General features: G+C 35.9%; 1 protein-coding gene across 2 annotated transcripts in view; it reads right to left on the reverse strand.

The window, feature by feature from the left end:
• Positions 1 to 4770: 4770 nt before the first annotated feature.
• khdrbs2 (KH domain containing, RNA binding, signal transduction associated 2) overlaps positions 4771 to 26343 on the reverse strand; it is a 96418-nt gene continuing 74845 nt past the window's right edge. The window contains exons 7-10 of one of the 2 annotated variants that reach the window (XM_087802427.1): positions 10897 to 10979; positions 9773 to 9831; positions 7650 to 7746; positions 4771 to 4796 (exon numbers count right to left, since the gene is read on the reverse strand). In XM_087802427.1, the coding sequence (XP_087658553.1) occupies positions 7652 to 7746; positions 9773 to 9831; positions 10897 to 10979 (237 nt within the window). In that variant the 3' untranslated portion in view covers positions 4771 to 4796; positions 7650 to 7651. Of the gene's footprint in view, positions 4797 to 6328; positions 7747 to 9772; positions 9832 to 10896; positions 10980 to 26343 lie in introns of those variants that run through there. The other variant, XM_087802426.1, reaches the window with a different exon arrangement.

The raw sequence follows: 26343 nt of genomic DNA on the forward strand, positions 1-26343 counted from the left end.
GCTGAGCGTGGTACTTTTGAACGTTCGCTCTATTACTAATAAATCCTTTTCTCTGAGTGATCTCTTCACAAGAGAAAAGTTGGATTTATTATGTCTGTCTGAGACTGGCTGTTGTATATAGAGAGAGGTGTTCTTGCAAAGTGATTCAGACACAGGAATTTACTTCTTTTGAGTCTCAGATGATCTTAGTTGGTTCTACAAGACCTTTCTATCGTGTGTCAATCTACCCACCACCTGGTCCTGCGGCGATGTTCTTGAAAGACTTTAGTGACTTCTTATCTTCCATTATTCAAATTGAATCTGTTCTTATTTTTGGAGACTTTAATCTTCATGTTGATGACGTCACATCTTGCTCTGCTAAAGAACTTTTAACTTTAACAGAAGCCTTTAATTTTGATCAACATGTTTCTGAACCCACTCGTCAAAAAGGCCACACTTTACACTTAGTTTTTACTCTTGGCCTGGAAATTTCTAATGTATCTGTACATGATGTCCGTCTGAGTGATCATTCTCTTGTCCTGTTTAACCTGGACTTCTTCCCTGAACCTAAGCCTTTGAAAGTTAGGTCTCAGGCGTGTCATCACAGCCGATACTGCAGACAGTTTTTCTGTTATGTTTGACCTACTTTTTTTAAATGTTGAAATACTGGATCAGGTGGCATCTGTTAAATCGAACTAGAAAATTCAGAAAAAATGGTGCCCTTTTTAAAATGAAGATCTCCTGAGTCTGAAGAGACTTTGTCGAAAAACTGTGTGTCTCTGAAAGTCCACTAAACTTGAGGTGCACAGACTTCACCTCAGTGATCTGATATCTTCATACAATGAGATGGTGGAAACTGCCAGATCTGATTACATCAGGAAACTGGTAGCAGCGAATAAGAAAAACCCCCAAGTTGTTTGACACTATCAATTCTCTTGTGTCTCCTGCTCCTCAAATCACGCCTTCTGTGAAGCTGACAGCAATGCATTGCTGATATTTTTCATTGGCAAAACTAACTTGATCAAAGAGAAAATCTCTCCCCCTTTGTGTGGAACCACTGCTGTCTCTGAGCCCGTCTCCTCCGCGTGGTCTTCCTTCAGTGCTGTATCTCTGGGTGATATTTCGGCACTGTTGAGCAAGATGAAACCCTCCTCTTGCTCTGACGACATCCTTCCTTGTAGGCTCTTTATCAAAGTATTTGATTTAATTGGCCCCTGGGTTACCAATATGGTGAACCTCTCCCTTTCCACAGGGGTTTTTCCCAATGCATTTAAACATGACATTGTGGAGCCTTTGCTTAAAAAGCCAGGCTTAGACACGACTGACCTCAGTCATTTTAGGCTTATTTCTAAGCTCCCTTTCTTGTCAAAGATCATAGAGAAGGTGGTGTCTGAGCAGCTGTCTTTGTTCCTGGATCAGAGCAACATCCATGACAAGTTTCAGTCTGGCTTCCATAAACATCACTCTACGGAGACAGCCTTACTGAAAGTGTCCAGTGACATCATGACGTCGGCTGATTCGGGTCAATACACTGTTCTGGTTCTCTTGGATATGTCCTCAGCCTTTGACACAGTTGATCCAGTTGACACCAGATCCTAATGAAATGACTGAGGGACTGCCTGGGTCTGTGTTGCAGTGGCTCTCGTCATACCTTTGTAGGCGCAGTTTCAGTGAATCTGCCAATCAAATGAGGTCTGAATCGGCAGATCTGTTGTGTGGAGTCCCTCAAGGTTCTGTTCTGGCTCCTTTATCATTTTTGCTGTAATTGATTCCCCTCGGTAAAATCATTCAGAGATTTCCTAATGTTTCTTATCACATTTTTGCTGATGACATCCAGCTCTACTGCTCTTTTGATCTAACTGAGCCCCAGAGGCTGAACAGCTTAGTCAATTGTTTGCTAGAAATTAAAACAATGGCTGAGTGAAAACACTTTGCAGGTAAATGTGGACAAAACTGAAACTCTGGTTATTGCTCCTGATGATAAGGTTCCAGGGTTGAGTCAGTACTTGGGTGACTTAGGTCAGTCTGTCAAACTTAGCCTTTGAAACAAGGGTGTTGTATTTGACAAAGAAATTTCTCTAGTTCAACACTGCAGAAAACTGACCAGAAAGTGTTTCCTTCAACTGAGAAAAAACTCTAAATTTAGGAGAATGTTGTCACAACATTATCTGGAGCTTGTAATCCATGCGTTTTTGTCTTCTCGTCTGGACTATTGTAACAGTTTATTTTTGTGCCTAAACAAGAATGAGCTGTCTCTCCTGCAGTTGATTCAAAACTCCGCCACTCAAGAAGAAGAACTGACACTTCTCCGATCCTTAAAACTCTTCACTGGCTGCCAGTTTCTTTCAGGATCAACTTTAACATTCTGGTTCTTACTTTCAGATCTATTCATGGTCAGGCTTCTGCTTAGATCAGTGATCCGATCCGGCCTTACACCCCAGCTCGGGCTCTTAGGTCTGTGGATCAGAACCTACTGATGGTTCCGCGCACATCACTTTGGAACGATCTTCCTCTCTCTCTGTGTTTGATGGATCTACTGAAGAAACATCTTAAGACCACTTTATCTGTGTGTACCCTGATTTTCTGGGACTGCGGTGTTTGTCTTATGTGTCTTCAACGGTATTTATTTTAAATGTGTATTGTTTTTGATTGTTGAATTGCTGGGATCTGTTTTTCCTTAATCAACCATAGTCTTACTTCAACTGTATAGTGTCTTGAGATAACTTTGTTATGATAAGACACTTTAAATAAAATTGAATTGAAATTGAATTGAATTGAATTGATTATTAAATAGCTTACTTATGGCCCAGCTCCCCGCAAGTAGGTAGGAGGGCCAATTGGAAACACAAACACAACAGATAAGTGTAAAGTTGACTCAAGTTGAGAAGCGTTTCAACTGTAAAGTGGATATAATGATAGTGATGCTCTTCATGCACGCCTGACGCACTTTCAGTTACAACATTATATTTACAGTTTATTAAGTTTTGTCCACATTTTCAAGAACCATTTTGGATCGCATTACAACACCACCACCATATCAAACGTAGCAATATGGCACTACATTATAGTATTATATAAATCTAACCCAAACTGTCTCACAGACTAGTCTAGTAACTCCATGTACTTTTCACCAGGGAATCTAACTCGAAACTAGCAACTTAAAGTGATAGTTCACCCAAAATTTAAACTAATTTTCAACTCATGTAATCTGATCTTTTTGGAGTTATAGACAAAAATGTTTATTAATTTTAATGTAGTGACTGGAGCTCAGTAAGTAAGTAAATCAGTAAGTAATTTGTATTTGTATAGTGCTTTTCCAGACCAGGGTCACAAAGCGCTTAAACAATCAAAACAATATTCAATAAAGTATATACTTTAAAGATCAAGATAATACTGAGAACAACACAGGAGTTCCAGAAAATCAAGGAAAAGCCTAAACAAATAAAAACGTCTTAAAATGTTTCTTGAAAGAGTCAGTAGATCCATCAAGCACAAAGAGAGAGGAATATCGTTCAGATTAGATTAGATTAGATTATCTCAGTTGTCTTTGTCTTTATTTTACAGAATTTGTCTTACAGATTTTTTCCATTGCATTTTACAGTAACCAGTGCTGTGGCTAATGACTTTCTTAAAGAAAAAAAGGGTTAGAAATGAATCATTACTGCAATTCATTTTTTAAGTTTTATTGTAGGTAGGTATAAAGGTTTCTGTGATCAATGGTAAAAAAAAAATGGCGTGTTTTTCTAGAGGGAAAAGGAAAATTGGAATCGTCCACCAAAATGAGGATCAGTGCAACTCTAAATGGATATTATTTGTTTATTTCATTCTTTTTTTTCTGAATTGGTTAAATTGACAACATCTCAAGTGTTTCTTTCTTTACTGACGGACGTTTCAAGGATGAAGGCAGACAATGCGACTGCCAATCATCTCTGCTTCTCTCACACTCTCCTGAACACATTACGCGATAGCATCGCTGGTCGTCGTGCGAGTAAACAAGTATTATTCTAGACAACGGAGCATGTAAGCTTTCAAACCACAACACAAGCAAACAGGTCGTTAACAACATTTCTCTTTAGTTTTTTCCTGAGATCTGATCTTTTTATTCCTGAGACCAGATAACGTCCTAAAATTAACATTTTTGCTGAGACATAATAACTTTTTTCACTAACTTTCTCTGAGACCTGACGATGTCCTAAAATGTACACCGTGGTACGGGTTCGTCAGGGAAACTACATTTTTTCATGGGCCACATATTATTTTGGCCATCAGAAAATTGGAAAAAAACATAAATAAAGATATCATTATTCCATCACACTTTTATAATGAAGCTAAATAAGCTACAGTTGTTATTTTAAATATATATTTTTAAAATATTATGCAATTTTCTTTAAATCTTTAATTTAATTAACTAAAGGTATTTTGAGGAAAAATAAGTACTCACAAACATAGAAAAGTAGGGGAAGAGTCCTAAATTTTTTTTATGTATATACATAAATAAATACATAATAAAACTGTATGATCAAACTTTGACCTCTTGAGGGCCTCATAAATACAGTTAAAGGGCCTGACTGAAAGAATCTAGCGAATTCCCTTGTAGCTTGAGGCAGCCTGTGGCTTTTCTGTGTAGATTTATACAGTATGTTCTCTGTGTTTGCCTGGGTTTACTCCGGGTACTCTGTTTCCACTGCACAGTTCAAAACCGATACTGATGAATCAGCTGTAGGAAATGAATGAATGTTCTATCAGATGAACCATTGAAAGTGAACAACCCACCTCCTCGTCTGTGCTTTTCTTCAGGAAACAATCTGCTTTAGTATCTACAAGGAGAAAAGAAAGATGGATAAATGAGAGTTCCTCTCGTGGGAGTTTGTTAACAAGACTTCTGGATTAAAACAACATGCAGTAAACACACAACAAAACACCTTCAGCCGACACCAACACAACTCAGACAATGTAAAAAAGTAAACCAATTTTCGATAAATGCCGGTAAAAAAGAGGCTCATACGATTTATTTTTTTAATTCAGCAGTGATTTAAAGTTTAACATTCTTTTAGCGTCTTTTATTGAAACGTATTATTTCATATCATTTAGCTTCTCTATTTAGAATTATTCATGGGTGATTAATCGGCAGTTATTCGGGTTTAAAATGGGTTTACTTTTTTAAAATTAAGATTGAATTAGTATTTTTAATTTACCTGTTTAAGTGTTTAGTCTTCTTTGGGGTCCAATGTTTTACATTCTTTATCTTCAGACGATCAAGTCAGATTGTTACAAACAAAGCGCCATCGTTTTTATCAGACAGAGAAAAAATCAGAGACATTATTAGGATGGATTCACTCGGCGATGTTTGGCGGGAGGCTTTTATATGTCGTGGTGCCGAAAACATACGAGGACTTCTTACCTCTTTTAACTCCATATCATTCTCAGAGTCTGTTTAATGGAGTAAAGCGTCAGTGGATGATCAAGGACAGAAATGTATTAGTATCCAAATCATAAAGCTATCAAGAGATTCAAGGACGATTGAGCAGAAATATAAGATATTTAACAAACGATTCCCCTGAAACATGTTAATCGTTTTCATGAGAGGAATTAAAATCCTGTTCCGTTATGACTACTAAGACATCAACGTGATCAACTTGATCCACGAGACGTACGATTGTCTGAAAATTCAAATTGTCTGCTGCATTACAAATCAGGGTTGAACAGAAAACTATCAAGACAAATATAAATGTATATAAGAAATACTTACTACTGTCAAATATTTTTGCATAAATAAAATTTGTTTGGAGTTCTGATTTTTTTCTGAAATTCTTGAAAATAATGGATTATTTTGTTATATTTGGGATTAAATAATTTGCCATTTTATATTTCAAAATGCTTCTTCCTGAGTGTGAAATAAACATTAATTATTACCATTAGATTAAAGAAATGCAGTACTGAGTGCTAGTATGTGGGTCCAATGAGAGGTGAAAAAATAGTAAGAAGATAAGATGCTCATCAAGGAATTCCAAAGTTGTGGAAAAAAGGGAAAAAAAACAAAACAACATTTATAGATAAGTTACATGACGTGAACTTGAAGAGATGTAACTTTGGAACTTGTTTGTTTATCAAAAATACTTAAATACAATAAAATCCGCAAAAAAAGCTGTTCTCTATCACAGAATAATATCATTATAATATTTATATTTAAGAAATCCATACTATTATGAATGTATTATTCAGCAAATGTTTATTCCAGAGGAGCATAGAGGTGAACTCAGAAGTCTTATGCACGTGATTTTATCCTTTTTATTAAATGATTTATGTACAAATACAGATTACACATGTATCGATACAGTCATTGGAAACTTCACGTTGTACAACAAAGCCGTTTCAAGTCAAGAAATACTCCTCGTTGAATGTGTCCAGGATCAGATTTGTCAGTTTCTTTGAGTTTTTAAATGCATAGTTTGTCTTGAGCTCACTTCAAATGTTGTTATTTTTACTACCTGCTGCCTGTTCTTAGTTCCAAACTGCATAATTACATTTATTTTAGTTTTAGCACCAAACATTCTTCGACAAGTTCCAGGTTTTGAGATAAAATTCTGGAAACGATCCAGTCATCGAATGTCTGAGGCTTCGGGAGAATCAATGATGTTGGAGAAACGCTTTTTTTTTCTTTTTTTTTATCTCAGTATCAGTTTTCCAATGTTTAAAACACAGCATGTCTTCACATCACATGCTCACACTTCTGAATAACTTAATTCACTTTTCTTTAACTTTATGAATCAACTTGTCATATGATTGACTATAAAAGAAAAACATGTTTTTTCACCATGATCTCTGATTACCAACCAAGCTGCGAAGAAGACAATGGAAGGTATCAATAGTGAAAGAATGATGTTGAGAGTAAAGTAAATATTGTGTCAGTTTTGTTCTAGTTTTGGTCCAAGGATTGTGGTGCTTATTCAACCTGTCATTCACTCTACATTCAAAATTCAAATTTACTCATTTTCTACTCACTCATGTCGACTAAGGGTTGGGATTATTTTAGTTCATCTGTTCTTTTTTAGAGTTATAGACAAAAATGTTGGTTCATTTTAACGTAGCGATGGAGCTCAGGCGTCTTCATCTTCGTCCAAAAAGACACTTAAAACATCCAAACACATCCATACTGTTCGTCTGTAACATCCCTCTTGTATTGAAGCCTCGACATGAGGAATTGATAAAAAAAACAACTAAAAAAGTCTTTATTTTAAGATTGTTTTTAGCAGAGGGTTCAAGGCTACTCACACTACATCTCATCAGAGAATGTCACAGCGGACAAGGAACTATCCTGATCAGTATGGAAGTATTAGGAGATTTTGGTGTGTCTCTTTGGGCGAGTGAGCATCAGTTGCTACGGTAAAACTCAGGTCACGGAACCCTGAGTCGACATGTGAGTGAGTAGAAAATGTGTGAAATTAGAATTTTGTGTGTAATATTACTCTAGAAATACCTTAATATTCTGCAGATCGTTATGGGGTGCAGAATTTAAAAAATTTAGTTGAATTACTGGAACAATTTCATCAGCTTTTTCAAATCTACCACAACGTGACCATCGTTCAACGATGCAGGTTTTGAACATCCAGACGGCAGCAAAAAGAAAAAATCCCCAAATGTTCCAAATGTGTTTTTATAATCAGGAGCACCTTCAGTATCTCCCATAGGGTTGTTTCCGGTATCCTCCTCTCGTCAGGCGTAATACCGGAGCTTTGAGGTTGGGGCGGGATGTCGGCCACTCGTCTTCTGCAAGAGAAATAAAAAATATGAGATGTTTCACACTTGTGTGGACGGAATTCTATTTCAAGGTCTACAGAGACCCCCATCCCCCCAGAAAATGTATTTAATAAGCTCTTCGCTCCCTCTCGGACAAACACTGAGCTCTTAACGTCGGCGGCTCCTTCCTTTCAGAGCAATTCTATAAAGCAAGAGGCCAGCTCTTATGGCACATTGCACCGCTTCCAAATAAGAAAGTGTTTATGGAGCAGAAAATCAAATCATTGCCCTCTTGGTTTTGGTTTGGTCGGACCGCAACACTCTGGTGCGAAACCCACTGAATCGAAAGAGAAGGGAGTGAGCGCACGTTGGCCTGAGACTCAGTAAGCACTTTTAGGTGGTTTTAATGTTTTGGCTGAGTGGAAACAACGTTTTTCATGGTCATTAAGTCACATAACCTTTAAACATCCATTGAGAATCCAACTGAATCCAATTCTGTCGTTACGATTTCGACCAAACGCGAGTTTGTGTTCGCTTTACCTTTTTACTCCAGTTCTTCCCCTAATACAGTATGAGTCTCTGGCAAACTAGTGGGAGAAATGATTTCAAACCACAGCCAAAAGATTCTTATGTTTTCACTTTTATGTTGGTTTGTTCTCTCACTTCCTTTCCTATCCTTGCACTAAAGTGGAAACCAAAGTTTGAGCTCACAGCTGGAGCTCCTCATCAATCAAGATCTTCTTCTTCCTGGTCTCGAAAAGCACTATATGAATAAATATTCCTTACTTACTTACTTACTTCAACCACGTGAGTAAAGACCTGTGTGTCAATTAAAGTCTTTCCTGCGCTGGTTGTACTTGTTTCTCTTCTTCCTTTCTTTGGATTATTCTTTCTGGACTACTTGTATTTTCTGCCAGAGTGCTTTAGTTATTTCTTGTTTATGAGCGAGCGCTCTGACCTCCATGTTTATTTTAATTTTTCCAGTCTTCCTGTTCTTTCCCTTTGTTTCCTCTTTTATTCCCTGGTTCAGTGGACACTGGTATTTGGACATTTAGAAATATTGGACTCCTGGTTTTCTTAGTTTAGTATTAGTCTTAACTAGTATTTAATCTTGTTCTGCCTTGTATATACAGACAAAGATGATTTTTACTAAGATGAGTAAACTTGAGATGAAAAAATGATCCCAAAAAACATTTTCTCAATCCAACTCCAGACTTGATTTTTTGTTTTGATTGATTGATGGTTCCTTTATTTACTTCACATTAGGGAATTTGTAGTTGTTGTTTCAGAAGTTCATACACACATTAAAAACAACAAGAACTATAGTAAAGATAATAATAAAAAAAGAATATACCAAAAATATCAATGATATAAATAAAGCTATATTAAGCATTATAAATGTATCAACAACAACAAACATTTATAACAAGATAATAATTAATAGCACTAGATTATTTATTTTTGTATTTGTATTTTTTTTATATTGTGTTTGTTTTGAATTTCTTGGACATTAATACATAACTAGCTGAACGAATTCCTCGTCCAAACTTCTCTGAGAGGAAATGCACAGCGACATCTTTTGACTCCTTTTCTTCTCTTAAAGCTTTTATTGTGTGTTATTTATTTCTCTGGGGAATTGGGACATAAGAGTATATAACTTTCTGTTTTTGTTCAGGAAGTTCCTATGCTTGTACGTTCATATGCTTTTAACTGACTTGGGGATGAAGTTGTGAGCCTCTTAATGTAGCTAATGAAAAAACAAAACAAATAAAACCAAACAAAGTATCTTCTATCTTGTAATCTCCTCGAGGGCCTCAGAAGATAAAATGTAAACCAAGTTCCAAGTGACTCATTGTTGTAGTAGTTCAGGTGTTAAGTCACTTGTCTCAGATATTTACAATAAATAATGATTTCATTCAAATAAGTAAAGCTGTTCTTTTTTACCAGGAATAAACCATTATTTAGCTTCTGTTTCACTGAATGAAACTCAGAGGATTTCGATCACGAAGCACTTCAGTCCTTCTGTGATAGAAATATCAAAGGAACAAAGACGTACCATAGTTGTTGTAGGATTCCTCGCTGGTTCTATATCCATATTCATGAAAATCTGAAACACTGATTCAGAAACACAAACAATATTCACTATTTTTGCATTACTATAAAGACAATCAGCTTGATATGTTTAACACAATAAACACATCGTCTCGTTCTTGATATTAAAACACAAGATGGATAGTTTATAAGTAAGAGACGCCGTATTGAGCTCCTCGTGTCGACCAAATATGGATCACAAGATGAAGTTGTCTGCGTTAAATGAGTCGTCCTGATCATCATCTCGTCTACTCTGATGTGGAACTGAGAAGAAAACTTTGTGTAAAGTTGTTAAAAGATAATAGGATGAAACATTATCGATCCACTTATGAGTCATTCTGGTGGGTAGTTGCTGTAAATTAAAAACATGAATCACTGACCCTGAACACCTACTGCCTCCTTTCAATGGTCTCTTTTTCTTTTTACAAAGATGTGAGACGTTATTGTTGTTGAACACATGTTGCTTGTTTTCTTGTGTCTCCAAGCATGAAACCTACGCAACATTTCCTACACAAATACACACGAGTTATTTACACTAAAGAAGCTAACAGAGCAGCAGACATTGTGAACTGATGATCGTGTTTTTTGTTATGTTCATAAGTGCAAAACAGATTTGCAAAGTTTTGACAACAATAAACTAATTAGGAAATAAAATACAATTACATAAATGTTTTGTATTTGTTTGAATAGTTTTATAATTTGCTTTAATATTTTGTTAATTTGCTTTAAAAATGTGTTACTTTGTTTCAATAGTTTGTAAATTTGTATTAGTAATAAGTGACTGAGTTTCACCAATTTATAAATTTGCTTTAATATTTTATACATTTTATTTAACATTTTGTAAATTTGTTTCAATGGTTTGTAAATTTGTTTCAGTAATTTATAAATTTGCTTTAATATTTTGTAAATGTATTTTAATAGTTACACATTTATTAAATCCATTTTCTTTTACAAATCAAAACTGTAATTAAACGTATCTAATATGTTGAACAACTGGCAGATATTAAGGATGGAACTAAAGGGTAGAATTAAAAATACCTTCTTGTGATGTCGTTAAAGGGTTAAACAGTAAGTGATCCAAAGACCGACCTTTTTGATGGATTGCTGTAACTGTCTTCGTAGGACTCGTAACTCTCGTCGTCATATTCTCCTCCATAGCCGTCGTCGTAGCCCTGAGGGAGAGAAACGCTGCTGTTAAACGGATGGAGAATAATGTCAAGTAGAAATCAATAATGTTTCCAGAGTCCAGGTTTGTTGTTTTATGTGACCGTAATGGAGGAGAAACAAGAGAAAGAATGTCCAACAGAGACAATTGATCAATGTTTGATTCAATAGTCTACAGCAGACCTTCAGAGCTTCACAACACTCTCGAACAAAGAGTCTCTGTGGATGTTCTAGACAAGAATCGAGCCAAAATCACAGTATTGATCGATGAAGTATAGAAATATAGTTCTATAATTCCTCACGAAAAACAAAAACCTCATCTTTGAGCAGACACTTCGACATTAAACATCGTCAAACTGTACATTACTTTTCAATTATTGCAAGATGGATATTTACTGTCAGATACAAGTTCAATACATCACATCCTGTGGGAAGAAAATGCTTTTTTTTCTGAAGATAAAAACATCCTTTCATGATTTTGCTCTTATTATAAAGTGATATCATTTTTCAAATCAAGTACAGCAGGAAACAACAGTTGCCTAACTTTTATCTCAATGTTTCATTACGTCAATTAAATAAATCTTGTAGTGAAATGCTTCCTGCATGGCCCAGTAGAGCAGTTCAAGAGACTCATTTCTCATTCCTGACTTGATTGTTCAAAATAGTTGTTAACAAAGATGCATTTTGCTGATCGATAAAAGTATTCAAATAAAAATCATTACAATTTAAAATGTATAAACTTCATAAAGTACAGTGAAGATATGTGACTATAATCTAGATTATTAAATGTTTTCTCTACAACCCACAAAGTACAAGGTATTTTAATATGGCAGAGAAAATCACTGTTGAAAATATATGTTAGTATTAGATCAGTGACATCAGAATTTCCCATGGTTGAATTTATAAATGTTGAAGCTTTGTTTTTTTATTGATATAGATTTAATGTTTCTATGTGTAAAATAAATACATTAATTTTGATAATATTCTATTATTAAAAAAATGAATTATTGAATTTGTTTATCAAAATAAAATGTAATGTTAAAAATTCAACCATTTCATATTTCAGTCCGTAAAAATGTTAATAAAGACAAAAGTCTCTACGATTTAGACATTTTCAGATTGAAGCAAATCCTATTGATGAGGTTTCACAAAATAGTCTAGCATTGATTTACTAATTTTCAAATGTAAAATAATGAAATGTTGGATTCTATTCTTGAACTTTTTCCTCAGTTGTGGTTTCTTGAATAATTGTTTTCAGTTACAAAGTGCACATTGGCAAAAAAGTAGACTGGAGCTCAATTAATCTTCTCAAAGAGAAAAAAAAAATCCTCTGTCTGAGCTTTAAAGTTTTGATCATTAAAAAAGGTCAATTCAACATCATGTTATTCTTCATTTTCTACCGGCAACTTGAACAGGGACAGTCGTTTCATTTCCTTCTCTGAAGTTGTGGAAAGTTTCACCCTGAGGTCAACCATCGCTGGTGCGTCGACGCTTCATCTCTTACACTCACCACACGACATCAGAAGCTTGGACTGACGTGAACAGAACTGTATCACCACAGCTCCACTCTTTATTAGTAGAACATGAATTTGAGTAAATTAAAGTCGGGGATTATGTCAGGAATTAAGTTGTTCGGCGGATCCAAGCTTTCCTCTTTTCTGACTTAAGCTTCTGCCACAGAGGGAGAGTCGAAAACCATGTATCTCCATAATTGACCATTTTGTGGACGATCCCGAGTGACAAACTTCTTAAACCAGCAGCGAGTCACAATCAACACTTCCCGTGTGGAAATATTATATTTGGAAGAAGGATAAGTAGTAGATGTTTATCAATATAAGCTTTATTAGCTAATAATACTCTTCCTACATTGACACACATCTTAGGTTCAATGAAGGAGGAGCTGTCTCTGACATGATCAACTGTTTGAACTTTCTCTCTGATTCCTTTTGTTTCTGTGGATGTTTTGTCTTCATGATTTATTTCATATCTGGGAAGAATGATAAGCAGACGTGTCACAGGGATTGACAGGAAACACAAGCTTGTGCTATATTTCCCCGAGTGTCTCTTGACTGTCAAACACAGGGGTCTCCAAACAGGTCCTCAAAGGGCCGGGGATGGTGCAGGTTTTTGTTCCAACCGATCAAGCATGTGAAGTTTAACCAATGAGGTTTCGTCTGAAACAAGCAACACCAGACTGACACAAAACTGATTACACGCTGAAGACTCCTGATTGGGCTAAGAGGAGCCCTCTTGATTGGTTGGAACAAAAACCTGCACCACCCCGACCCTTTGAGGACCTGTTTGGAGACCCCCGTGCTGTGTCTCAAATCGCATACTTCTCTTAGTATACTAGAAGTTGGTATGCATCAGGATAGTGTACATACTAACTAGTACGCAAATTCTCAACAGATAGTATGTCTCAAATCAAACACTGCTGCTACGCACTAACAGGAAATGACGGGACAGCTTCTTCTTCTACTTCTATTTAACGATGCTTGCAACCAGCTGTTTGAATGCTATCGCCGACACCTGCTGGCAGCACGTTTTGCAAGTTTGGAAGAAGAAATAAAGAAAAAATATTAGAAACAAAATATTCGCGAGATATTTAAGCTGGTATCAGCACTGAAGACGTGTCATCCTTCTACTGCTGGCTGGAAATGCACCTGTAAGTATATATATATATATATATATATATATATATATATATATATATATATGCATATATATGACGTAACTTACGTTTACAACGTCACTAAGATGGCAGAGGCCGTTTAGGGTGGATAGTGTCCATAGAACCATACTCAGTTTTGTGGGCGTTTTAGTACGCCAATTTAGTGTGCATGGCGCACTAAATTTCGCATACAAAGAATTGAGACGCACTTACGCACTAAAAATACTAACTTTGAGTACGCTAGTATACGATTTGAGACACAGCACTGGTCTAACATGTTAGTCTTTTAGCTTCTTCTACAAACAAGCTCAAAATGTATTTTATTAAAAAAAATTCTAAACAATTCAATACAAGAGGGATGTTACAGACGAGTAGTGTGGAGGTATTTGGATGTTTTTAAGTATCTTTTTGGACGAAGAGAGCCGTCGTCGTCACCGTGAATTGAATAAACATTTTTGTCTATAACTCTGAAAAGAACAGATTACTCTGAAAATAATCCCAAAACCCTTAGTCGACATGACGGTGAGTTGAAAAAGAGTGAAGTTTGGGTGAACTATCACTTTATTAAAATGTGATCAGGATCGCCATTTGACACTTATTTATATTTTTTAATTTATGAATTAAAATGTAAACTTTTTATTTTTTAATTATGTAATAAAAAATGACGATACTTGCAAAAAAATTTTTACACAGATTTTGATATTAAAATTCCATTAAAGTATGGTGGGATTTTACTTTTATAATGTAGAATATAAATGTTTTAAATTGTATATATTATAATTTGTAGTCTTCCTAATTCAAAATAAAAATGTTGCTATAATAGTGTCACCAGACGATAGCGAAAGAGCTTCCTCTCCAAGATGCAGTAAATACCTCATCATGACCATGTTTTGATCTTATTGGGTCATAAAGTCTGTCTGAAATCTTGGCAAACGAGAGGTTACAAGAGCGGTGTCCACTATGACGTAATGACAGCGTCACTCCTCCTCCAGCCAGCTATAATAACACCCACTCTCTGTTCATACAACAATTTCGTTGGAGGTGGAGACTTTGGGAATCATAACATGCGTTGACCAACCTTCATGTTTGACCAATCACAGCACACTGGGTGTGGTTATGGTAAACAAGAGTTTTGTTCAAACAGACACATACTGATGAGTACAATAGAGGTCTAACATCACCTTCACACACAAGCAAATCAACACATTATTTGGACTTTAAATCGATAACAACCCATGCCACCATTTAAAGCAAAGGAATCAATAAAAAATGCCCATTAAATAGGTTTTGTGTAATAATCTTAAATAATCCAGGGAGAAAGTATTGAAGATGTGACATAAAGAGTTGCTAAAAGGAATGGAAAGCCAAGAAACAAGATGAAATCTATTAGCAATTACAAAGCAAACCCGCCTCTTATCAGTGCAAATGGAAATCAGCTGATTCAGTCTCAATTGATGGCCTATAAAAGGTGTCTCAATACCAAGGTTTTACACAAGAAGGATCTCATGATGGTGAAAACCAAAGCGCTCTCATAAGACCTTCGCAACCTTATTGTTGCAAAATATAATGATGCTATTGGTCGTGAAAGAATATCCAAACTTCTTAATGTTCCAGTGAGCACAGTTGGGGCAAAACCTGCCACGACCTGGAGCTCCTCGGAAAATCTCAGACAACGGCGTAAAAAGAATCGTCCAAAGAGTTGTCCATGAGCCAAGGATCACTTGTCGAGAGCTTCAGAAAGACCTGGGGCCTCATGTACGAAGAAGTACATTGAACTTCCACTAAATACGGTCGTAAACTCAAATCTAGATAATCGGACACATAAAAAAATATTCAGAGGTATGAATCTGTGTGTACACACAAATAAAAGTACTTTTACTTTGTATATCCCAATCACTGTAGAATTAAATGAGACAGAGTTTGTGATTTTTCTCTCCGCGATCAGAAAAAAACAAATTAAAAAACAAATTAATTTAAACTAGATTGACAGTTTATTTTAGTTCATTTTAAACATTTGAGACATGGATCACTTACTTACATTTAAATTAGTGCAGACGAGCTCCGGTGTAAATGTTTATATTTTAGATTCAGGGTTATAAATATGAATACTTTATTCACAGAGACGCATAGACAGATACACATTATTGATCCCTCTGTAGGTCTCCTTCGGCAAATTGTTTTCCAGCACACAGCAAAACAGACGATAGATTCATAAAACAAGAACAAAGCGCAATAAAAGAACAAAAAGACAAACAACAGAAATCTAAGTATAAAACATCGATCAAAGAAAAACAACACAAAGAAAAGGATAAAAAGATTAACATAGAATTGAATCATCTTTTCACTCTGCTCCTGCCCCCAAACTCAGAATTAAACAATGAGTAGAATGACACAATAAAAATTACTTACTTACTTACAATACATGAGTTAACTTAAGTCGCTTTCTTTCTGCAGCTTCACTTTGATCAAACTGAAATGATGTGGCTCTGTGACTCTCTTAGAGAAGACTTGAAGCACAGATTCTTTTGTTTGTTATGTTGTAAAAACAAGCTCATAATTCCGTTCCATTTTTTCTGAATTGCGTGAAATAGCGATTAAAATATTCATTATAAAACGATCAATGTTGTCTTAATAAATACAGATCATCCGTTTGGTGAATGAGAACATATTTATAAGTTTGTAAATGATTTAATATCCACTCTCAACTACAAACACTCGTGTGTTCATTTTTTATCAATATTGATCACTAAGGTATCTCTGATGGGAACATCACAACGTGACCATCATCTGAGCAGCTAATCCGTACATAAACCACCTACAAACGTGTCTGTAATTCAGACCTTTTTATCACTCTTTTCTTTATTGATACATATGGACTTGGACGTGGAAAAGTAGGTTGGCGCGTTTTTTTTGTACATACGACTCCTTAGTACATGAAGCACCTGGAATGAGTAGGCACAATTGTTTCAAGGAAAACAATAAGCCATGCACTCAACCACCATGGCCTCTATTCACCCTCACCATGCCCGACTCTATTGCTATTAAGATAAGGCATGTTTGAGTGTTTAACTTTTGCAAAAGAGCATTTAGAAAAACCTGTGAGTTACTGGGAGACTATAGTCTTGTCAGATGAGACCAAAATTGAACTCTTTGGATGCCATAATGTTAGCCATGTTTGGAGGTCAAATCGCACTGCACATCACCCCAAAAACTCTATACCAACATTGAGGTTCAGAGGCAGGAACATCATGGTGGGGGTGGACCTTTCAACAGGACAATGATCCTAAACACAAAGCAAAGGACACTCTCAAGTGGTTCCAGAAAAAGCAAATAAAGATCCTAGAAAGGCCAAGCCAGTCACCTGACTTGAATAATGTTCAATACTTTTTCCCTGGGTCAGTTCAGATGATTACATGAAACTTAATTAATGTGCATTTTCATATTGATTTCTTTGCATGGGTAGATTGAATGAGTTGTTACTGAAACTTAAAAAGATATTGAGTGAATTGATACACTGCTGATTTTTGAAGTTTTCCCACTTACAAAGCATGTAGAGATCTGTTATTTTTATCAAAAGTACTCTTCAACGGTGAGGGACAGAATCTAAAACAAAAATGCAGAAAATCACAGTGGATGATTTTTAAATAATCCATTTTATTGCCTTACAAAAGTTTTTGATCGCCTATCAACCAGTAAGAATTTAGGCCAAGACTGTACAAACAACCATACTGTATATTGTTTCTATTAAATAACACTTTTTTCTGGCTTTTACAACAAAGAAACAAGCAAATACTTTCTCTTATCAAACGAGAAATTGCTCGTAGGAAAGTGCTTCTCAAAATATAAACAACAAATGTAAACTTATATTAACAATGAAGTGCAGTCTCAAACAACCTGGAGCAACATGCAAAATCCAGTATCAGTCAGTGTTTTTAATTTTTTTAAATTAAACTTTGTTTTAAAGCCAAAATAAGTCCAAAAATCAGCTTTAAAAGCTGCTTGACTCTGGTGTTTCCTTTCTTTTTGAGTCATTGCTGCCCTTTCGCCAGGTTTGTTGTTACTGTGGCACAGAGGAAATGACAAAAGTCAAATTACTTTACAATAAAATTTTATTTCAAAGGTTAAAATATATATATCAAATTCAAAGTTGTTTTATTTCTTTTTTTATTTTTAATAATTTGATTTAATAACTTTTAATTAAATAACAATTTAATTAAAATGTAATTGATCGGTGACCAACAAGATTTTAAAGTGAGTTAGTAAAGCGTTTGACGATGTAATGACTAAACTAAACTTGTATTTTTGTGTCAACATTGATCGTCCTGAAGATTATGAAAGTTTAATTTAGTGGAGCATCCACTGACGTCACTCTCACGGAAATCTGAACTGTCATTCTTGATTTAACCAGTATTAAAAACAAACTCTTTATTATGTATTTATTGGATCGAGGCAGATTCCAATGATAAAGGCAACATTAACACTAGGAAGAGCGTTTCTACAGAACAGCATGAATGATGCTGTGGGGCCACAGACCACTGTTATGAATAAACATTACATTTATTAAATAATATTCTTTATTTTATATACTAAGTTTAAATATTTCCACAGTTATATTTGTTATTCCTATGACACAAGTACATCAGTGTTTATCCATAGTTTTAAAAAGTAAAATAAAAAAAAGTTTTATAGGGTTAATTTAGTGTAAAATAAGTAGTGGCAAGACAAGGAACGTAAGTTTAGTTTAGTCATAACACCGTCAAATGCTTTACTAACTTAATTTTAAATTGTGTTAATCAAAGTTCAATTTTGTTTTATTTTACAAAATAATAAATAAAATAACTCTGAATTACGTAAAATGTTTTATAAATGGTTAAATATATATTTAACATCAGTTTTTAAAGCTTATTTTGATCATATTCTGGTTTTCTCTTTTCTTTTTCTCTCACCACAGTATTAAAAAATATATTAAATGAAAAAATAAAATAAAAGTTAGAAACGCGAACACAAAAAAGTGAGTCAATGCAAAAGCTTTAGTGCTTACAAAAGACTTAAAATAATATTTTTGGAGAAAGTAGAGTACTTTTTGACGACAGTAAAATGTAAAAATGATTAAAACAATATATTTATATTAAATCTAAAACATTTAATGTTTGAATTAGTCTTGAATATTATTATAATTAGTGTATATTTTATGTTTTTTTTCATTATTCTTTATTTCACAAATTATTTGTATTATGTGTTCTGTATGTCTTTATATAATTTGTCTGTATTTTTTTTTTCTTTTAAATTCCCTAAAATGGGAAGAATAAAGATAAATGATAAAAAGGAACAGATTTTTACTGATCATCTTTGATGGTGAGACAAACACTGGCGCACACACACACACATATATATGTCACAGTGGAGACTAGAATCCAGGAGAGTCCGAAACTCACTCTCTCTCTCTCTCTGTGTCGCTATCTCTGTCTGTCTCTCTCTCTCTCTCTCTCTCTCTCTCTCTCTCTCTCTCTCTCTCTCTCTCTCTCTCTCTCTCTCTCTCTCTCTCTCTCTCTATATATATAGTTGATAGATATAAATATAGACGTATATCCCATCGGCATTCCTTATAGCCATATTTCTCACCCCTTAAGTCTCTCTGCTCTATGAGTCCCTCAGGAAAGTGGACGTTCAATACCCATTGAGTGTCTCCTCCTGCCACTCTCCCCAGACCAGCTGTCAACGTTCTTGTCGACTCCACTCAAGACGCCAATATATCTCCTCGCTTCTCACTCTTGGGCCCAAAGTCTCTCGCTAGACGATCAGCTGTTATGAAGTGGTTTAAAAGTTCCTCCACCTTCACCTCATGACACCAGTCTCTGTCTTCTGCTGTAAGCTTCTAGGATTTGTATGTTAAATTAGGAGGATAAAAGGTATATTTGATGTACTTTAAATCATTTGTCATTTTATGTTTAATATAATGCGTTGAAGGCCACGAAAACAAGTCAATCCTTCATCAAAGTGTTTAGTCTTCGTTGTTATCTAGCAAGCAGCGATTTTAAATGTCAAAAACTTATTTCCTGTTCATTAGAATTCTGGACCTGGTTGTAAAGTTCAGGCCCTTCTTGTATCATCCAGGACCACCATCGGATGTTTTTGAATCTCACTGAAGAACTCAAGGACACTTAATTATAATCTCTATAAATGTTCAGCTCGATGAAGAAAACATTTGTTGTGAGTTCAAGTTTTCGTTTAAATATTAGAGACAATTACATCTTTCTTTACTTGAAAAGCGTATTTCTCATTCGTTTCTCATTCGTTTTCAAGGTCATCTATTCATTTACAAAAAAAAAACTGAATGACGATCAATACCATAGCAAAAAGCTTGTTCAGATTAGGAGTCTTAACTCATCGGCCCGTGGGCCATTTGCGGCCTGTGAAATAATATTTTGTGGTCTTTTTGTTGTCGATGTTTTCATGAGCGCAAGATGATGAGGCCATCTTAATTGTTAATAAGTCAGATGCTCTCAGACAAACGAAAAACTCACAATGAAACCAAAAAAATCTACAAAAATTCATAATTTACCAAGTGATTAACTAAGCATCTAAAACAGTAAACAAAAAAATAATAATCAAAGACATGCACAAAAAAAAGTAAAGGAACCCTGGGCTCTGATCTATCTATGCTCAGATGCTGCTTGACAATTCCAGTTTCTGTTCTTAGATCATTTGAAATTCAAGTATAAAAGTACCCAAAGGTTCAAACATTTGTAATGTTTTCCCTGTTTTTTTTGCAGTACTTTTGTTTGATATCCTCTTAATATTATTTTTTTTCAAGATTCATTGAAAGACTTTTAATTTGAGGTTTTGTGAAAATGTATTTTCAACAAACTTTCATGCGGTTCAGAGGTTGCAGTCCAACTAACAGCTTCTGCATCCACACGTCAAATTAGACTTGGTTTCAGTTAATGAGTTTGAAAGTAATCCGTAGAAAAAAAATTAACACAGTCTTAGTCATGAGGGGCAACGAATAAATCAAAGCAGAAGTGGGAGGTTCTCACTCTGTGTAATTGGAAGTGCAGCATCCTAAAGGGCCTCGACAGTGTACTTCATTATCAATTGACAACCTGAGCGTCCCATGACAGTGACCGATCGTCCCTGGAACTACTTATGAGCGCGTCCGTGTCGAGCGCATGCACAGGAAAATGAGATTTGCATCCTTTTGTCCGCCTGAATGGAGACTTTCCTTTGGCTTTTCCCCGCCTTCACAAATCCAATCAGTCTGTCGCAGCTCAGCTGCTATCTAAATACAAATGTAGAGAAATCGTGGATTTAAAAAAAGCTGCAATTTTCTTTGTAAACTTGTTTTTGGTTGCAAAATGATTGGGTTCAGGAGACGTAGAAAAAGAGAGTGAGGAGCGGCAACAACAGAACCCATTATTCATATTAATTCAGAAACAGTGTGTGAGTCACACACTTGATTTGATGAAGAGATGCTCTCAGTGGAGAAATCTTCACTTTAGTAAACCAGAGAGAATAAAGTACTTATAGTAATTAAACCATAGAGTATTTATATATATATTGCACCTTTTGAATTAAAATTTCACTCGTTTTCTACCCACCCTCATGTCCGCTAAGGTTTGGGATTATTTTCAGAGTAATCTGTTCTCTTTTGAGTTATGGCCAAATATATCTATTTGACAGTCGCGAATGAGGCTCACTTTTATTCATCCAAAAAGTTATACCAGTCTACTGTCTACACTGGGAGCTGTGACAATATTTACCCATATTGTTTTTCCTGTCTGTGTAGCATGTTAGCCTTTGAGCTTCTGCTACAAACAAGCTAAAAATATACAGACTTATTCAAGTTTTTTCAGACACAATTTCTCATTTTGAGGCTTCAACACAATAGGGACATTACAGACGAGCAGTATGGAGGTATTTGGATATTTTTACGTGTCTTTTAGGACGAAGATGAAGAATAAAAAAACGGACTTCTCACTACATTAAAATGAACAAACATTTTTGTGTAAAACTCTAAAAAGGAACAGATTTTTACTGAAAATAATCCCTTAGTTGACATGAGCATTTGGTGTTAAGCTAAAAGCGACTCTGGGAAACATCCTTTTTTCACAGTGTTCTTGATAGCGCTCCTAAGACGATCGTAGCACTTAAGAGCTTGTTTACCAATCCAGGAAACCCAGTCATTGTCTCTCCAGTATTCCTTGGGTCTCCCCTGTGGTCTCCTACCAGAAAACATCCTATCACATGTCCAGGACACCTTAGCTAACTAATCTCAATGCGTATGAGAAATTCTAGATCCTTCTGGTCAGTACGCACAGCTTGTGATCGTAGGTGAGGAAAGAGACGTAGATCGACTGCTGTACTGAGATGCTTTCTCTTATGGCTTCACTTTCTATTTACCATAATAGATCGGTGCATCATCTGCATAACTGCTGACATTGCCCGTCGATATCACACTCAATTCACTCGTGAACAAGACCCAGAGATATGTGACATTCTTAATCTACATTTATTACCAAAAAAAAACGCTGACCTTAATCAAGTGGTTGTTTCTGACTCCAAAAGTTCTCAAATAATTCAATAGAATTGTCAGGACATGTTTGACTTTTCTGCTTTTAATGATCTGTAAATGTAGAGAACATTTCAAGTGAAAATGTTTGATGCTGCTCGTCTGGACCAGAACATATTGAGATGACAATATTTTGAGACGTTTTCATTTCAAGTCAGCAGCTCCGATCCTTCAGGACGGACACATCGTACAGAGATTCACAAATCTCATGCATCTTAGAGGCTGGGAGCAGATAGCGATCCCCCATCCATTTCCGAAGGACGTCCTTGTGCCTCTTTCACACTGGATAGATTAGACTTTTTTTTTGCTTCAAAGCCTCTCAAAGCTCTGTGTTTAATCACATTATGGCATTTCCTGCACAGCCTCTGGATGGATGGTTGCGGGCGCAGGTTTAAAAACCAAGCAATGATTTTCAAACGTTACCCGCAATTTGTACCTTCATGGTCCACTGACGGGGACAGAAGTCTGCATCAGTCTTCGCCCTCTCACTCTCATCAGCTCTGACACAAATAGATAAGATTTGGTCCGGATGGAATTTGATCTTTAGCATTAAACTGGGGGCCAGGGTCCCAGTCGACATGAGAGGCCATCAATCACTCTTTAATCTCCCAGCGCTCGCACTGTTCGCCCTCTCAACTTCTCACATGATGAAACTAGAAAAACTGTTTGAAATATGTTGCTGAAGCTTTGAAATTCAAAGGTTATTCATAAAGAATTATTAATCTCAGTTATATATGAGTGTTGATTTTACAGTCCAACCACCACTTTTTTTTATTCTCAGTTGAGTGTTATTTATTTTGAAATGTGTGTCTGGGCTTAAAGAAGCTCCCAGAGTTTTTAATTGTCAGCCTGTTCTCACTAAATTTAGCCGATATATTACTTCTCTGTTTACTTGCAGAATTCTGATGGAGGATTCATGTTGGGATTATGTCACTCTTTTCCTAGCATAAACGTGATTGAAATGGTGGCAAAAATGCATTTGATTGACATCTGGTTGTAATTAAATAAAATAAATATTAATTAAACAATCCATGACTTTTCATTTTTGAGAGAAAATTAAAAGAAAAATAAATGTACGGTATATATTTTTCTTTTTGGTTTATCTCATCTTGAACTTTACATAAGTTTTAGAACGTTAGTAGTTTTTCAACGATGGTACACTAGAACTTTATATTATAATCAAATATTTTTAATCAAACCATCAGCCTACAGCTGGTCAGATATATTAAATTATGAAGGAGTCGGAAATAAACTTGAAACTGATGATGATGAACTACCTGAGTAACAAATCTGTCAAACCTGTGATCTAAATGTTGAATGAGTCAAACGCCCACCACGTATATAATGAACACAGTTGATTTTACGTGCAAAGATGAAAATTAACTGATTAACTGATTTAAGTCTTTTACGTGTTTTCTAACCTCTGTGGGGTTTAAATTAAAAATGAGAATCAACTGATAAAGTGAGGGTCACATTTGAAATATCAACACAGCAGGCGGTGGTTGTTATAAATATTTAAAAAGTTACTGTTTTTACCACAACGTTCTGCCTTTTCATTTCTAAATTATTCTGGGGTCAAATTCAATGAAGAAGAGTCTCAGTAGAAAGGAAAATGAATTATATAATATCCAAACTTTTTCTGCTACTTGAAGTGAAAGGTATTCAATTGTGTGCACAAGAAGTTTTAAAACCATTGATTTTGTCAGAGTCCAAAAAAAAGTGAATATATAGTGCTAAACACACAAAAGATACCAAAACATCCCCCAAAATGTCAAATTCCTAGAAAATTGATTAGGAATATTGGAACAATGGCAACTGTTCCGTAACAGATCAAAAGTTCTTCGTTATCTAAGAACTGGAATTGTAACCAGTTCCTTGTGCCGGCTCAATGATAACAAAATGTCTTTGAGGAATTGGATGAACAAAAGATTTGATTACTGCTGTCAAATAACTCCTGCATCTTCAAAATACAATATTATTTATTGATAATATATTCATTTAATGCTGCATTCATGCTTTGCGGAGATTTGACGGCAGATTCTGATCAGAGGTCCTCGATGGGATTAAGGACTTGACCCTGTGGGGTCAAATCCGTGTGTGAAATTGATGTCTTGTGACCTCTGAACTGCTCTCACAATTCCAGTCTAGAATTCCATCTTGGAATTTCCCCTTTCCATCGTAAAAGACAGAATATCCACTGATGGAATAACCTACTGGTCAGCTGACCTCCATCTTGACGCTGGTCCGGACAAGCTGAGTCCATCTGATAGTGTGGCGACTTGAACGACTAGTTTAAAAATGCTCTCTGTTGGCACTATTCTAACGTTAGAATTCGAAAAAAAAAAAAACTTTTTTTATTTTTGAAAAACTAAAAAAACATCTTGATTAAAAAAATAAAGTAAATACAGAAGTGCAGTTCACAAAGTCTCCACTTGAGGTATTTCCTCGCAACTCTATTTTGATCATATTCCAGTTCACCAGTTGACTGAATTCGCATAATACGGGGCGTGGTTGACTTGACTAACAATTGTGTAGACTCGACTAAATGACCCAAAATTGCCCCTGTATTGGTAGCTCTTCCTGATTTGGCTCCCACATGATTAGACCTACATGGATGAGGTCCATTGATAAGATCCCCAGTCGTCTCGAATGTTTGTCCTGCCACTGGAACCGGATGGGAAGTGGAAAGAGAGAGTGAGGCTGACGACCCACTGCAACTCTCCCTCACTTTAATAAAAGTCACGCCCAAGACATCACAAAGCATGGTCCTTCAATTTCACGATGGCATGTAGGACCGAGTGCTGGACACTGGTGACTCCTCTGACTCTTGGTGGAGTGTGGTGACAACCAGTCAACGCCAACGCTTTTCAGCATGTTGTTCACAGCCATGCTATTAAATGCCTTTAGTGAGGATGATGACACAAGCATCAAAATCAGATTCCGATCCGTAGGCAGGCGCTTTAATCTTCAGAGGCTCAAGGCCAAGGCATCAGTGCGAAAGTTCCTATTTGCAGCTAAATGCTGCCACAGATGCCGCTGAGTACAGACTGTTTCTTCGCCGCCTAAGATAACTTCAGACTGACAAGTACGAAGAAGACAGGTCCTGTACCAACCTACACCACATAAACCATACGTGAAACCGGTCATCACTGCCAATGGGGAAACTCTAAAGGCAGTTGAGAAGTTGCAGTATCTCGGCATTACACTTTTCCAGATCTGCTAACATAGACAACAAAGTCAATGCAAGAATTGCCCTGGCAAGTTCCTACTTCGGTCGGCTACATGTCTCAGTGTGGGAGGGGAGACTGTCAGACTGTCCACGAAGTTGAAAGTGCACAGCGAAGTGGTACTGCCAACTGCGAGACTTGGACCGGCTATGCGCGTCATGCCAGATAACTGCACCGCTTCCACATCAACTGCCTGAAAAACCTGATTAAGGTCACGAGATTAATGTAAAAAATCATAAAATAAAATAATACAAAACATAAAAATGTATTTAATGAAATTGGTCCTTGCAGATGTTTATATTGCTAATATTAGTCACGAATCAGTTCATTGACATCTTTTTGAAGATCTTTGTAGCACCGCGAGAGAACCAACAGACTCCAGGGATTCCCTTATTTGGTTAGTGCTACTTTGGGCGAGATGTAGGGGACACCCTGAACAGTCTTTCGCAAACCATTCATACACTCACTCCTTCGGATACTTAACCTCTGTATTATTGCGAGAAAATAATAATGAATCTGGGCGGAGAACATACTTACACCACCTTGAAACCCATAACCTTCATGTTGTGTCAGTTTTCTACAAATAGTGAAGCTAATTGTTTCTCATAACCCATCGTTTCAGGCAGCAGCTGATGGTGTGTTTAGAGAGGACTTCAGGAGAAGAGCTGGATTTCAAAGTCTTCCGGGAGCTCTGCAGCTTCGTCAAATGTTTTTTTTGGATGATCTTCGAGGCCTAAGAAATCATTTGTAAACAAGATTGAGGTGGTTCAGTAATTTTTTTTAATTCCCTCGTTTAATCTACAAAGAAGCTTTTTACTCATTTTCAGGTCAGAGTCTATAGTCTGTTTGTTACTGGAACTGTGAGTCCAAAGTTATTGGAGTCACATTGGGGAGTATGAAAGTAT

Source organism: Callionymus lyra, chromosome 11 (assembly GCF_982586985.1).
Source record: "Callionymus lyra chromosome 11, fCalLyr1.hap1.1, whole genome shotgun sequence".
Taxonomy (NCBI): domain Eukaryota; kingdom Metazoa; phylum Chordata; class Actinopteri; order Syngnathiformes; family Callionymidae; genus Callionymus; species Callionymus lyra.